General features: G+C 40.8%; 1 protein-coding gene across 9 annotated transcripts; it reads right to left on the bottom strand.

Annotated features, from left to right (window-relative positions):
• Positions 1-3,233: 3,233 nt before the first annotated feature.
• On the bottom strand, positions 3,234-14,236 carry ZNF165 (zinc finger protein 165). Of its 9 annotated transcripts, none has more exons than XM_036869554.1 (5): positions 13,705-14,122; positions 9,988-10,398; positions 9,505-9,643; positions 7,301-7,429; positions 3,234-3,637 (listed from the first exon to the last, which is right to left on the bottom strand). In XM_036869554.1, exons 1-5 carry the CDS (start codon positions 13,720-13,722, stop codon positions 3,429-3,431), a joined length of 906 nt encoding a protein of 301 aa, XP_036725449.1. In that variant the 5' UTR covers positions 13,723-14,122; the 3' UTR covers positions 3,234-3,428. The 9 variants fall into 9 exon arrangements, 8 of the variants coding, with proteins under 8 accessions (XP_036725449.1, XP_036725448.1, XP_036725447.1 ...); XR_005021906.1 differs by lacking the exons at positions 3,234-3,637; positions 13,705-14,122 and adding exons at positions 5,333-6,275; positions 14,203-14,236 and having other exon boundaries at positions 6,352-7,429; positions 9,988-10,470; XM_036869553.1 differs by lacking the exons at positions 3,234-3,637; positions 13,705-14,122 and adding an exon at positions 14,203-14,219 and having other exon boundaries at positions 6,371-7,429.
• Positions 14,237-14,455: the final 219 nt, after the last annotated feature.

The raw sequence follows: 14,455 nt of genomic DNA, 5'->3' as shown, positions 1-14,455 counted from the left end.
CGCAGTGTTCCCATCAGTACAGTCGCTCCGTCTGGATCATAAATGACCCACAAGGAGAGGAAGGGAAAGGAGGAGGCTTAAGGCACGCTATGATGGGTGCGGTGCTGTGTGTTCTACTTACAACCCGGAAACACGCAAAAAGCCTAAGTGACCTGCCCAAGTTTGCACAGCCCAGGGACAGGATGCACCCCACGCATGTGTGACCAAGACCTGTCCTGGGATCCCTGCAGCGTGGCCGCAGTGAGAGAGACCACCACTGCTCAAGTTAAAATGACAGTTTCCAGGCTTATCGTGTGTATTGACATGAACAAATGAGACTGCTGCAGGGCTCGGACACCATAAAAGTTTTCTTTAAGAAAATTAGAACCCCAGGTTGAGAATAGTCTTCTGGAAAAATTTAACAACTGATGGTCTGTAGCTTGTAAAGAACGCTTCTACTCTGTAGGCTTTTTAAGTTGGTAAGTGGAGTGGGAAGCAGGTGTTGGGGAAGAAAAATTTTCCTTCTACCTTTCTAGGTTTTTTGGTTGGTCTTATAATTAAATTGACATAAAACAGATTATCAGAAGAAAAACAAATTTAATTTTTTATCTCTAGGAGCCCTGAAGATAAGAGAGGCTTACATGCCATCCTGAACTAATGAATGGGATAGGGGTCTGGGGCTTCAAAGGGGAGGAGGGTAATTAACAGGATGATAAGAAGAGCAGATGTTTGGTAATTAGATGTTTGCCCTGCCATGCAGATAGGTCTTTTAGATGAAAAAAGTTATCTCTGTTAATAGCTCGTTTTCCAGCACAGGCCCCCAGTCTAAATTATTTCCAGTAGTTAAGGGAGAGGTAAAAGTTTTCCTGAATCTGCTGGGTCTTGATAGTTTTCAACTCAAAATAATCCACATTCCAAAGTGGCACATTTTTGGGTAGCCTATTCTGCTCTACTTCATACTCACTTTGCATCTTGCTGAACTCTTCATGAATTGTGGGTCCACTGGAATTTTGTGCTCATGAGTGATTACAAATGCTACACTTGAATGGGGGCATATCCTCTGCTCAGGCACATGCTCTATTGTCCTATTTTACTTCACTTACAAAACACAGTTTGAATGATAAAGTTAAGAATTTCAAGACTGTGACAACAGGGCATTAAACCAAGCTCTTGACCTTCTGAAAGCAGGACACTTCTGAGTGCTAAGGCATTGTGTGACTGCATAAGTCACACATATTTGAAGCTAGCACTACACATCTAGCAGACTCAGTGGGGAACCTTACAAGGGAGGCAACTGTGGAGAAGCCTTCAAACAAACAGGTGATAAATGTGGGAAAAATTTCAGCTGGAATTCAAATCTTATCAAGCACAGGAGAAACCATACTGGAGAAAAAACCCTTGTAATTGTGGTGAGTAAGGATATGAGGATAAAAGAAGGTATCATGTGAAAGGCATCTTGAATACAGGCATTCCTGTGCTGGTCTAAGAATGTTGTAGTACAGGTGAGTATTGGCTCTGCCAAAGCAAAATGGACAAACAGAAAAAGTATGACATATTAAATAAAGAAATAAACAAAAATAAAATACATATTAAAAGCTTACAGGGACCTCCCTGGTGGTCCAGTGGTTAAGACTCTGTGCTCCCAGTGCAGGGGGCCCGGGTTCCATCCCTGGTCAGGGAACCAGATCCTACATGCCACAACTAAAGATCCCGCATGTGACAACAAAGATCCCGCGGGCCGCAACTAAGACCTGGCACATCCAAATAAATAAATAAATATTAAAAAAAAAAACCTTACAAATATCACTTAAGAAACAGGTTACAATTGTGTTTCCAGAATATAAACCAAAATTTTTTCCTAAGGTATATATTGCAGAGCATTTGTTATTATGCTTTTATAAAAATTTCACATTCAGAAGACATAAACGTTGCTGTCTTTCCAACCAAATATTCGTTCTTTAAAAAATATGGAAGAGCAGTGTCTTCAGATGGGAAAGATGTGCTCTAATATTTTAAGACTTTTTTAAATTTCAGGAAACAAAACAAGACTTGGGTCTATAAGAAGAAGTTACGTTTGAGACTGAGAAATTTTGGTTTAAAATGAAAAGAATAAAGGGTCATTTTTAAATCCAATTTTTTGGTATAGCATGAATTTAAAATTTCATTTATGGGAATTCCCTGGCAGTCCAGTGGTTAGGACTCAGCGCTTTCACTGCAGCGGGCTTGGGTTTGATCCCTGGTAGGGGAACTAAGATCCCACAAGCTGCATGGCGCAGCCAAAAAATAAATAAAATAAAATTTCATTTATTTATTATTAATCTAAAAGCTAATAATCATGACATATGAATAGTGGGATTTGGGAAAACATGTTTCATGTCAGAATGAGTCCATTTCAAGATACTGACATTTAAAAAATACTTTTGTGTTTGTCTTTTTAAAAAATTCAGATATAATTGACAACATTGTGTGAGTTTAAGGTATACATTTGGATTTGATACACATATATTGCAATGTGATTACTACCTTAGTGTTAGCTAATACCTCCATCACTTCACATGATTATCTCATCTTTTTTTGTGATGAGCACATTTAAGATCTAGCCTCTTAGCAACTTTCAGGTATATAATACAGTATTGCTAACTATAATCACAATGCTGTGCATTAGATCCCTAGAACTTATTCACCTTCTAACTACAAGTTTGTACCCTCTGACAAACATCTCCCCAGTTCCCCCACCTGCAACCCCTGGTAACAACCATTCTACTCTGTTTCTATGAGTTCAGTTTTTTTAGATTCCAATTATAAATGATATCATGCAGTGTTTTTCTTTCTCTGTCTGATATACCTCGCTTAGCATAATGCCCTCAAGGTCCATCCATATTGTTGTAAATGGCAGGACTTCCAGGTAACTGGTAAATTGAAGAAGGGCCCTTCTTCAGTTGAGGAGGTAATACTGAAGAGGACAGATCTAGGAGATATTTTAGAATCATTTCTGACCCTTTAAGACTACAGGGACTAAAGGAAAAAACCCAAACAAACAAGGCTTAGGTGAGTCTGAAAGATCAGGTAGATGATGTGGCTTCTATTATAAGGGAATAGGAAAGAGGGTACAAAAATTTTAAGACAGAAGAGTAAGTTTACTTTACAGAGCAAGCACTAAATGTACAGTAGAGGTTAGACTATGAAATTACACATGATGAAAATACAAATAGGTTTAAATAAAGAAATTTTTATTTTATGAGATCAGTCAGGAATAGGTTTTTAAATGAAGTTAGGAAAGCTGGTGCATAGCTTCTTGCTGATGCTGATAACAGGGAGGATAGCACTGTGTTATTCTGCATCATGTCCTTTGTTGATGCAACCCAAGCTGGAATGCAATACTTGAGGGGATGGATGTTCAGTCTGATTCAGCATGGTGTTTCTTATGTCTAAAGTGTTCCTGATGCTGTTCAACGTAGATAACTGGCAGAGCTTTCAACCACTCCCTTCTTCTCAAGATGGATTCTGATGTTCACCTTGCTCATGAATGGCCTGGAATTCTGGATATTCCCATTTAAGCTGTCTTTTTCATAGTCTGGAAAGGAATAGTTGGTGGCTCCTGTGTCTCTTGATGAGGAAATTCGGAATGCACTCCCATTCCACAGGCACTGGCTACAGCCTGGAAACAAGATATGGTTGGGGTGTGAAAGACTCAATGAATGAACCAGAGTTAATACCTTAGAAAGACATCTCAGGGAACAGTTCTCAGGGCGTACAATAGACAAAGAATGTGCACAGTCTTATTCCATTCTCAAGAGGAAGTAGAAACACGGAGACTAATATATCTAGTCAGGGTGAGTAGAGACTGAAGCTTTGCAACCTTGCTCCCACAGTCGTGTTGTCCTCCTCTTTTACTGTCAGGAGACTGTTCTGTTCCCTTTGATATTTAATAGCCAAGGCTGCAGCCAATATGGCCTATGACAGTTTGAGTAAACTGTTACTCCAAGGGTTGGGGGTATATGGCAGTCTCTGCTTCAAGGGGATTGTCCTTGGGGCTGATTTGTCGGGGTCATTCCTAAGGCAAAATAAATCATTACTAACGTAGAGAAATGCCAAAGGTTACTGAAATCTTTAACTGAGGTTAAAGAAGTCTAGTCATCTTGAAACTCATTGAATGGACCACTAAAATATTAATTCAAAAGGAAAACTGACAATGCTGGTGAATTTTGTCACATGTGACAGAAAGCACAAACTTGGCAAGACAAACAGTACAATTTATAATTTGGAAACAATGTGAAGCTTGGCCACAAAGGGATGAAATCAAAAATACCAAACCGAGCATGCTGGTGTTTTCCACTAGAAATAAATCTACAGATAAGACTTCTGATCATGATCAGCAAATGATCAAATGGTGTGCAGACGTTCACTAGCAACATAAACAGAGAGGTGTGTGGGTGTGCATGTGTGTGGTGTGGTGTGAGGGGGGGCGATCTAAGTCGCAGCCCCTTCCTGTAGCTGCCGCCTTCACCTCTGGAATCCTGTTCCTGAATCTCAACAGCAGCCCTGAGGGAAGTTAAACCCTGGGCAACAGCCCCCGGGCCACACAAGCCCAAATGCCTGCTAACCAGGCGGGTGGTAGTCTTCGTGGTAGTCTCTCGGGGCCTTCAGGGCAAAGTCGCCGCCTAGCCTACCAGGTCTCTGCTGCCGCCTTGATTTTGAAACGTATGGTCAATTAGTGTTCTAAAAGGGTGATATACAAACCCCTTCCCCCTAACTTTAAAATTGTGTTGCTGTGCCGCGCGCCTTGCGGGATCTTGGTTCCCGGACCAAGGATTGAATCCCGGCCCCCCCCCGCAGTGAAAGCGCCAAGTCCTAACCACTGGGCCACCAGGGAATTCCCCAGTACTGTCTTCTCTAATTTTATATCCCGTTGTCATACTGTCAGTGACATAGTCAAGGTTAAGGTTAAGAACTAGGGCACTGGAATAGTATGTGTGTTTATATCCCGTTTCTACCATTTACTATGTGTTCTTGTGCCAGACACTTTACAGCTCAGTTTTCTCAACTATAAAATGGGAAATAAAACAAAATAAAATGGTAAAAATAACAGCACTTGTACAATCATGAGACAGGTTTTATCAGCACAGTGCCTGTAAAAAGAAACTATGGGTTCAACATTACCTTAAAACAAATATTGGGTTATTTAGATACTATCAGGACACTTCTAGTTCAAGGGCATTGAAAAATAAATGCTAAGGCTTTTTTTATAAAGCCTCTTAGTGGAAAGTTTTGTTCATTAGATTATACTTCTCATATGGAAGTTCTGTTTCTAGCCAGAGAGTTTTCATATAAAAGCATTATATACTATAGAATATTTAGGCCTTAAATGTTTTTATTTCTCGTATTAGTTCAAATGTGCTTCATCTAAAAGGTAAAACAAGTAGAGCAGGATTCACCTTTATATACTGAAATCATTGGTAGAGTTCCAACTTGTTGCAGATTCCTCTCCACTCTTCTCTCAGATACCTACCCTTTCTACACTCTGCTCTAGGTCTTTTCTGGAGAGAATAGCAGCCAGCAGCAATGAAATAAAGTTTCAGGACCTATATTTTTAGTACTAATTCCTTCAGCCCTCTTCCACAATTGTCAGTAGCCAGAGAACCCTATTTCTGTCAAGAGAGCTCCCCAGAACTACACTCTCTATCCACCTACCCCAGGAAGGTGCCAAAAACCCCACAGCATACGTGGCAGTAAAATCCCAGTTATACTACTGTGTATCTCCTCCAAATTCTAAGGTTTAGTTCAATTTGAACACCTTTCCTTACCTCTAACCCTAGCTCTTGCCTAATTTGCTTCTATTCTCCTCCTGTCTTATTTGAATCTCTGGATTATGGCCTCTTGCTTTAAATGCTCTTCCGGTTGTTCACTTCCTGGCATGACCTCTGGACACAGATTTTGGCTTACATATTGGAATGCCACCACTGCATATGTCCTCTCGTTTGACACGACTGTCTAATTTAGTTGTGCTATGTCTTCATTCTTTAAAGGAATCTTCCAAAAGAACTGTTCTGCAGTACCTTGCTCAAGCTATTCCACTCCTGGGCTTAGCCTACCTCCTCTTGTGGAGAATCATTAACTAGAGTTGATGATCAGTCTCTTTACCTGAATCTTCTTCCCCCCACACTGTAATCATGGTTATTTCCCAAAAGCGTCCTCTTTTTCTATTTTCATTGCCATAGACTAACCCATTTATTAGCCTCCCCCAAATTCTGCTATTTTGGTTTGATTTTAGCGGTCAACGGAAGAGGTACCATCCACTGTCTCACAGAAAGCAGACAAATAGAGGTGAAGATTATATGCAGAAGAGAAAACTGAGAATGAGAGGGAGAACACCGTCTCACAGAAAGCAGACACATACAGATGAAGATCATATGCAGAACAGAAAACTGAGAATGAGAGAGAGAATAAAGAGACACTGGTCTTACAGTCATTCATCTCACCCAGTATTTATTTTTTATTCAATGTTTTTCACGTTTTGCTATTTCCTTATGAATTTAAGTTCTTTACATTAATAGGTTTTCCCTCTTGTGAATTCTCTGATGTTGACTAAGGTGTGAGCTCTGACTGAAGGCTCTCCCACACTCACTGCATTCATAGGGTTTCTCTCCAGTGTGGATTCTCAGGTGTCGAATAAGGTGTGAGCTCACTCTGAAGGTTTTCCCACATTCACTACATTCATAGGGTTTCTCTCTGGTGTGAATTCTCTGATGCAGGATAAGATGTGAGTTCAGGCTGAATGCTCTCCCACATTCTTTGCATTCAAAGGGTCTTTCCCCAGTGTGAATCCTCTGGTGTCTAATAAGATCTGAGCTCCCCCCAAAGCCTTTCCCACACTCATTACATTCGTAAGGTCTCTCTCCAGTGTGGATTCTCTGATGCCTAATAAGCTTTGAGCTGTGTCTGAAAGCTTTCCCACATTCATTACACTGATGAGTTTTCTCTCCACTGAAAATTGCTGCATGTTTAATAAGGTTTGGGCTCTTGAGAGATTTTCCATATTGGTAAATTTTTTCTCCAGCATAAATTCTTTGATGCTTAATAAAATCTGAATTCCATTTGAAACTTTGGTCACAGGTACTGTGTTTACAAGATTTCTGGTGTGAAAATTCATTTGAGTTCAGATTTAGGCTTCTCTCACAACAATCATGGCTTATTATTTCACCTGTAAGTGTATTTTTGTGGGTGAGGATTTTACTAAAACCTCCATCCTGAGCAGATGATGGTTTCTGAGACTCCCCTGATTCTTTTTCCTGTTGTCTCTTTATCCTGCCTGTAGACTTACAGATGTCTTGAGGCTCAGCAGATCCTTCTGATACAAATCCTGAAATTCTTCCTGATATAATTCTCTGCGATTCCATTCTCTCATAAATTTCCAGCTTTGGCATGGATCCACTGTTTTCACTCTTATTATCTAAAATAATGATGAAAAAATAAAGGGGTAAATACCTGTTTGCTGAGCTGATAGAAAATAAAACTTTGAGGTACACGCAAGATGGTTATCTATTGGTACTTCATTTGGCCACTCTAAAAATGTGTGGCCTTTGGAATGAGAGGACTGATGGATGAGGATATAAAAGAAAGAAAAATTGGTAAAAGCAAGTAATTTATGCAGTGGTTGGCAGAGAGAGGAAACAGACATCCGAGGATGAGCAGATACAACAGAAAAGATTAGGAAGAGGATCACCACCAGCAAGAATGGGGGTGGGGAACAAAGTAAGGAGAAAGAACCATGCAATGTGACTGAGAGGGCTATTGAGGAACTTTGGGTCTATGATATTTCTAGTGTTAGGCTTAGAGGATGAAAGGGAGGCACCATCTCAAAGAAAGCAGATGAGGACATAGATGCATTGAGAAAAGTAAAGTTATAATGACTCTGAGGTATGTATGTGGTGGGAAAAACCTCCATCCATCTATCCATCCAATCCACCCTTCCATTTCTTCTTCATCATTCATGGATAATCAAATTCTGTCATTTCTGCTAAATGTCCCCTATATACCTCCCTTTCTTTACATTTCTGTTACTACAGAACCTCACCACTTCCTGTTTAGATAACTGTAACAGCCTCCTTGCTGTTCTGACTCTGAGCTATTCTTCTTCCCAGTCATCCTAAATACCCTTACCAGACTAATTGTCATTAAACCCTGTCATCCTGGGACTTCCCTAGTGGTTCAGTGGTTAAGAATCCACCTGCCAATGCAGGGGACATGGGTTCCAGCCCTGGCCCTGGAAGATCCCACATGCCGCAGAGCAACTAAGCCCGTGAACCACAACTACTGAGCCTGTGCTCTAGAGCCCACGAGCCACAACTACTGAGCCCATGTGCCACAGCTACTGAAGCCCACGCACCTAGAGCCGATGCTCCACAACAAGAGAAGACACCGCAATGAGAAGCCCGTGCACCACAACGAAGAGTAGTACCAGCTCGCTGCAACTAGAGAAAGCCCACGTGCAGCAACAAACACCCAACGCAGCCAAAAATAAAACAACAACAACAACAAAAAACCCTGTCATCCTCTTACACCCTACTCAGAAACCCTTAATCTCTTCTACAACACACCTGAGCTCTTCAGACTGGTTTCCAGGACTATGATCTAGTCCTCAAAATTCCTACCTTCTAGCTCATCAACCATATACTGTGCTCATGACTCTATATTATGCTGGAATCAAGCAGCCCCTCTTTGTTATAGGGTGTCCTTTGTCTAGAATAAGCTAGGTAGTAAAGGGGGTTAGGCAGTGCTGGTCTTAGGGTGGGAAAATTTACAATTTTAGGTGGGGTGAACGGAAATGTGTCCAGAGAAAACTTGAAAGCAGAATTTGGGTAATTAAAAAAAATTACTGTAATTTACTCTTGGGTTTATTTTTGGGACCATATACACCTAAAGTGATATTGAGTCCATGAACTTTTTAAACAATGAGTTTTCGAATAGCAATGAGGATTCTATGGAGGTAGTCAGTGCAAGTATGGCCAACTTTCTATAAAAACATAAAAGAGCTTTGTAAAACCAAAATTAAAATTAAAAAAGGCAACAATATGGATCTTGTTCTACGTATCTGCGAATTATATTCTATTTCTGAGTATATCATCACATATTTGCCTCTCTTTTTCTCTATCATTGTATGTGCTTCTCTATGAACATGTTTTGTTTCTGTGTATGTGTTTCTTTCCCTTTTGCTTCTTTTCTCATTCTCTGACATCTCAACTCATTCATTTTCTTTCCTTTAACTTGCTCATAACATGAAAACATCTCATGTTTTGGAACTATTATGGATAAAGAACACATGAAAAAAAGGAGACATTTTGGATAAGAAACAAAGTTTTCTCTCTCTTTTTCTGGTTGGCCAATGACACACAAGAAAAAAGTTCTCTATTTCTCATTAAGTAATAAAGGAAAGGACCATCTACAGTTACAAAGACTAATATGAGAAGGGAGGTTCACTGTCCCAGTTCTTCAGGGACGCTCACCACAGACAGTATTGTCCCTTACCATGGTCCAGTAGGAGTTGGGGTTCTGAAGAACCATGAAGGACCTTGGTGTTCACTGGCTGGAACTGGACACTAAGTGGTGGTCCAGGAGGTGCCACTTTTCTCCTGAATACTTCTTGTCCATGTCCACAGACTGGAATCTGAGAAAAACAAAGTACATTTGAGTTTATGAGAGAATCCCTGTTGGAATTAAACATCTTCCAAAACCAAAGAGAACCTCCTGTAGTATTGGGGTGGCCAAAAAGTTCGTTCGGATTGAACAAACTTTTTGGCCAACTCAATAATATAAAACTGGGGAAGGAAGAATTAAGTCTGACTCAATTATAAAAGGTAGTATGGTACCAAACAGAGAGGGAAGGAGACATAACTGCATACTGAACTAAGAGTTCCTACAAAGCTCACTAGATATCAATCTCAGGCCGTTTTCTCCCTTTGTGGGACTCCTCCCATCCTGGAGGTCTTAGATCTCCCATCCCCTTTGTACCTGGAGTACTGCTTCATCAGTGCCTCTCTCTAAATCTTCCAGTATGGTCACTGCCTCCTCTCCAGTCTCTGGGTAATGTTCATGCACCCAAGCCTGTAGATCCCCTGGCAGGATGGTCAGGAACTGCTCTAGCACCAGTAGCTCCAGGATCTGCTCCTTGGTGTGGGTTTCTGGCTTCAGCCACTGACAGCAGAGCTCTCGCAGCCGGCTCAGTGCCTCGCGGGGTCCTGGGGAATCCTGGTAGCAGAACTGCCTGAACAGCTGCCGGCAGAGCTCCTGCCTGAGGGGATCACTTCTCTGTAAGCAAGTGTCCTGCTTCCAGACAAAATCTTCCTCTTCAATCTTCACTATCAGAAGTCCTTCATGCTCTTGAAGGTTCTGAGCTGCAGCTTTCTTTGATTCTGTTGTCATCTTGAGATAAAATGTATGATCAGAATCCCACTTCTGCTCTGTGAAAGGCCTTTTTTAGTTTAAAGAGCTCTCCTCAGGGATAAAAAAAATTGTTATTACTGTCTAGGAAGACAAAATATCACATCATAGAAATAGTTATTCTTCATTATACACTTAAAAACACTGAAATACCTGTTTTGTGGAATACAGCTGTTGCATAATTTCTACCTAAAAGCAGCTTAAAATTTTATTTTAAAAATAAGATAATTTAAATTACAAATATTAAATATAAGACAATATAAATATAAGGCAATATTAAATGTTAACTTGTCACATGCAATTAAATTATTTATTAGTCATAAAGAAAATAACCATCAAAAGAGAAAAATGACAGAAGTGCTTCATAAAGTTGGAGATGGAAAAGAGCACAGTAGGTTACAATGGTCAGGAGAAGCTTGATTAAAAAACTAACTTCTGATGAATGGATAGGATTTGACTAGGATGTGGGAGAAAGAAATAGGAAATTACAAGCTTGAACAACTGGTTAATGGTAGGAACACAGAAGTGTGAATGCAAAATGTCAGTAGGTTTGTATAAGGAGATTATAGAGACAAAGGCCCTATTGAAGAAAGCTTCAAATGTCAAGTTCATGAATTCAGAGTTTATCTTTTAGGCACTGGGGAGCCAACAAAAGCTTCTGAGCAGAATGGCCTGACAAATACTGTTTGTGGAGATATATTGTTTATTTCTAGGATGGACCACAATATGAAAAGATAGAAACATAAAGAGGCTACTATACTCATAAAAGTGTGTGGGAAATACAAGCTTAGAATGTTATAATTATCTATTCAGAATGTGGAACTAGGATTACTTATAAATCTCTTAAATAATAAAATAGGGCAACTTTTCTTGACAGCCAGAGGTTAACAATTTCAGTCAGTGTAACTAGCTTCTTCCCCAAAAGTCTCAGGTAGGTTTCCTTTTGTCCCAACAATTCCTTCTCTGCCTTTCTGGTTTCATGGCTCAGTCTATGTCCTGGACATTGAGGCCTATCATATCACCAGTAAATTATAATAAACCAGCACCAAGACTTGATTATCGGTATTTTGTTAGTCTTTTTGTTAGATATGAGTTCCTCAAGTCTTATCAGCACTTTGGAATGGTCATTCTGGTGTCTGAACTGAAAAACTGAATAAAGGAATTTAGAGGTGAAGCCCCAGAGTACAATAGCAAAATACAAGTACCAATCTTTCATGTCCTTCTACTCAACATTTCACCAAGCTGACTATTGACTCTTGCACAGACGTGTACGTTATTAAGAATCTTAACACAGCAAAGCATTGGGCTAGAAGTTATATGGCAGTGGTTTCCAAGAAAGTCTGAATTCAGAGCTGAGCTCACTGCCTAACTGTCATGTGGGAACTTTGTTAGAAACAGATTCCTTGGCCCTGCCCCTGGAGATGCTGACCTGGTTAGTATGGGGTATGCCTAGATATTCTCTATTCTGATGTACAGATATACGGAATTTAAAAAATAGTATTTGAGTTTGCAAGGAGTTTGCAAAATAGTTGGAAAGAAATGACATAAAACACACATGGATACAAAACATTTAAATAACAAAACAAGTTTCATGTGACACACATTGAAAATGTTTGATAAATGTTGAAAGCCGAAGTACTAAACAAATTGCATGGTAGAGACACTGAATATCTTAATAGCTCTGAGGTAAGGAAAGAATGTGTGTGTATGTGTGCAAATATTTCCTACAGGTGGTGGGGCTTAAACTGGACAATAAAGGATGAGAAAGATCCAGAAAGGCAAAAGGGAAGGGAGAGCAAAGAGTTGAGGAAGTGGGAAAGAACAGCAGATTGATAGTGAGACCAGCTTGCAGGGTGTAATTGGAGTGACTAAGAATTGCACTCCCTCTGATAAGGAATTCACCAACTCTACTCTGAGTTCCTACAGTTCCTAACACATAACATCTGTGGATACAACACATATCAACCTGTATTATTTTTAGTTGTTTGGCTGGGTTTTTTTTCTTTTTTTTTTTCATCAATTGACTGGAGCTCCATGAGGTTAAAAACCATGCATTATTAATATTTATTCTTAAGTTCCCACATTCGTTGGTTTATTGGATAAAAATGTAAATTAGGAAATTTGAGTTTCCTAATTGCTTTGTGTTTTGGGTATTCTGTATTTTAGATGATGAGACATCCACTTAGAAAAACATTTCCAACAGATATTAAGAGATTTTAATGGAAAGGAGTTAGGAATGGAAATACAAATTTAGATAAGATCCATGGAAAGGGCAGTTAAAGATAAATATTGAGGATAATTCTCCAAAAGTATGAAATGAAGATCACAGGCTCAGATTGAACCTTGGAAAACAGAGTTTGAGGGGGTGAAAGTACGAACAAAATTTAGCAATGATAGAGGAGGAAAATGGGGGGTTAGAGCTATGGTATATATATCAGTCTCAATCCTTCATAATTTATGGGGACATTCTTTTGATATAGAGACCTAAGTTCACTTCTTGTTATGTTTTCTAGACGTGTTAAGTGTTTACCAGGTAGTGTCCTAAATCTTTATGGGCATTATCTCATTTAGCGTAGGAAGATGAACAGTAAAGTAGGCCTACAGAATCCACAATTCCTAGCTTAAACTTAAATTATCATGCTAAGCAGCTGATTCTACAACATATGTTATCTCCTCACATAGCTGAAAGTTCTGTCTTCAGATGTTTAATCACTTCTCATCCACTTAAAACAGTCCACAACTCTAGATAAAATCATCTAGTTCTCAAGGATTTGATATATATCCCCTAAAGCTGGGTTTCAAATGTCTTACTAACCTCAAGCTAATATACATTTATTGAGCATCTAGTGCTTTACAATCATTGTGTTGGAGCAGAGTTACAAAAATACCTAAGCAGATATGTAAACAAATGCCATTAGAACAGACAGTAGGGAGTAATTAGTTACGTTGGGAAAGGTGGAAGTTTGGTAAAGTGCAGGCTTCCTGTTGGATGAGTAGGTTCCTGGTGAATGGGTAGGTTCTGGGCGTGTATGTTGGGGTAGGAGGAGGACGGGGGTGGGGGGGGGTAGTTTTGTTGGCGGAGGGATGGCAGTTAGGGGAAATTCAGTAGAGGTCACAGAGCAGGGGATTCACAGCTCCCACAGCACCTTGCGTTTCTCAAATTGAGGCACTTTCCAGTCTTACAACTGCCTGATTTGCTGTCTTCTCTCTCATTCTGAACAAGATATTGGTTTCAATACTGGTTTCGCGGCCTCCCCGCTACACAGGAAACACTCACTAAATATTTACCGCGTGAGTAAATTTCATGAGGATGCCGGGCTGTCCCCACTTTTCCTGCGAAAAGGCGGATTACTCCTCCCATGAGAAGCAGAAGTCAGGGGCGGACCGTGGGGCAGTTTTCTTCTGGCAGAACGCAGCCTATCCAAAACAGATGCCACCCTTCCTCGCCTTGCCTGACTGGGTCAGGCCTCTCCTCTTACCAGTGACCCTATAATCTCCGCAAGCAGGAATGCCCGAGGCCGCCCCCCCCAAACCACGCCCTCTTAGCCCTCAACGATGACGTCACGCGCGGCGGGGGTAACTATGGAAACCCCTATCCTTTCCCGAAATAGGAGGGCGCGAACGCTCTCCCAACGCCAAACCTAGTTCCACCTTTCCTCGGGATTCCTCTGAGGTTCCGGTCCAGAGCGCCACAGGGCTGCTGCAATCCCGAAGGGAACATGATAGGGACTGGGTGTTTAAAGGGGACAAAGGGCCGGACATCTGAGGCCCCAGAGCCGGACTCACCTCTCCCACAGGGCTGGTTCCGATCGGACACTTCCGGTGGAAGGACGGAGCTGCAATACCCCCCAAGGCGTCCTTCCACAGAGACTTTTGAGGCTGCGCAGAAGGAGACGGGCCGGCTTTGGACTGCGCTTCCCAGAAGCCTTAGGACCTCCTCAGGAGCTGGGACTCCATTTCCCAGGCGTCTTCGCTACGGTTTTGAAGTCCTCAGACTTTGAAGGAGAAGGCGTCTTTTCTTCTCTTTGTAGTAGTAAGC

This window comes from Balaenoptera musculus, chromosome 11, assembly GCF_009873245.2.
Source record: "Balaenoptera musculus isolate JJ_BM4_2016_0621 chromosome 11, mBalMus1.pri.v3, whole genome shotgun sequence".
Taxonomy (NCBI): Eukaryota; Metazoa; Chordata; class Mammalia; order Artiodactyla; family Balaenopteridae; genus Balaenoptera; species Balaenoptera musculus.
The sequence above is the reverse complement of the archived record's forward strand: the minus strand, read 5'-3'. Positions and strand labels throughout refer to the sequence as shown.

Bases quoted from the DNA above. Each gene is read 5' to 3' on its own strand.
- ZNF165 (XM_036869546.1), bottom strand. The intron at 9,644-9,987 runs GTACAAAGGGGA...TGTTTTTCTCAG, and splicing joins CTGATGAAGCAGTACTCCAG to ATTCCAGTCTGTGGACATGG. The intron at 7,430-9,504 runs GTAAGGGACAAT...TCATTATTTTAG, and splicing joins CCAACTCCTACTGGACCATG to ATAATAAGAGTGAAAACAGT.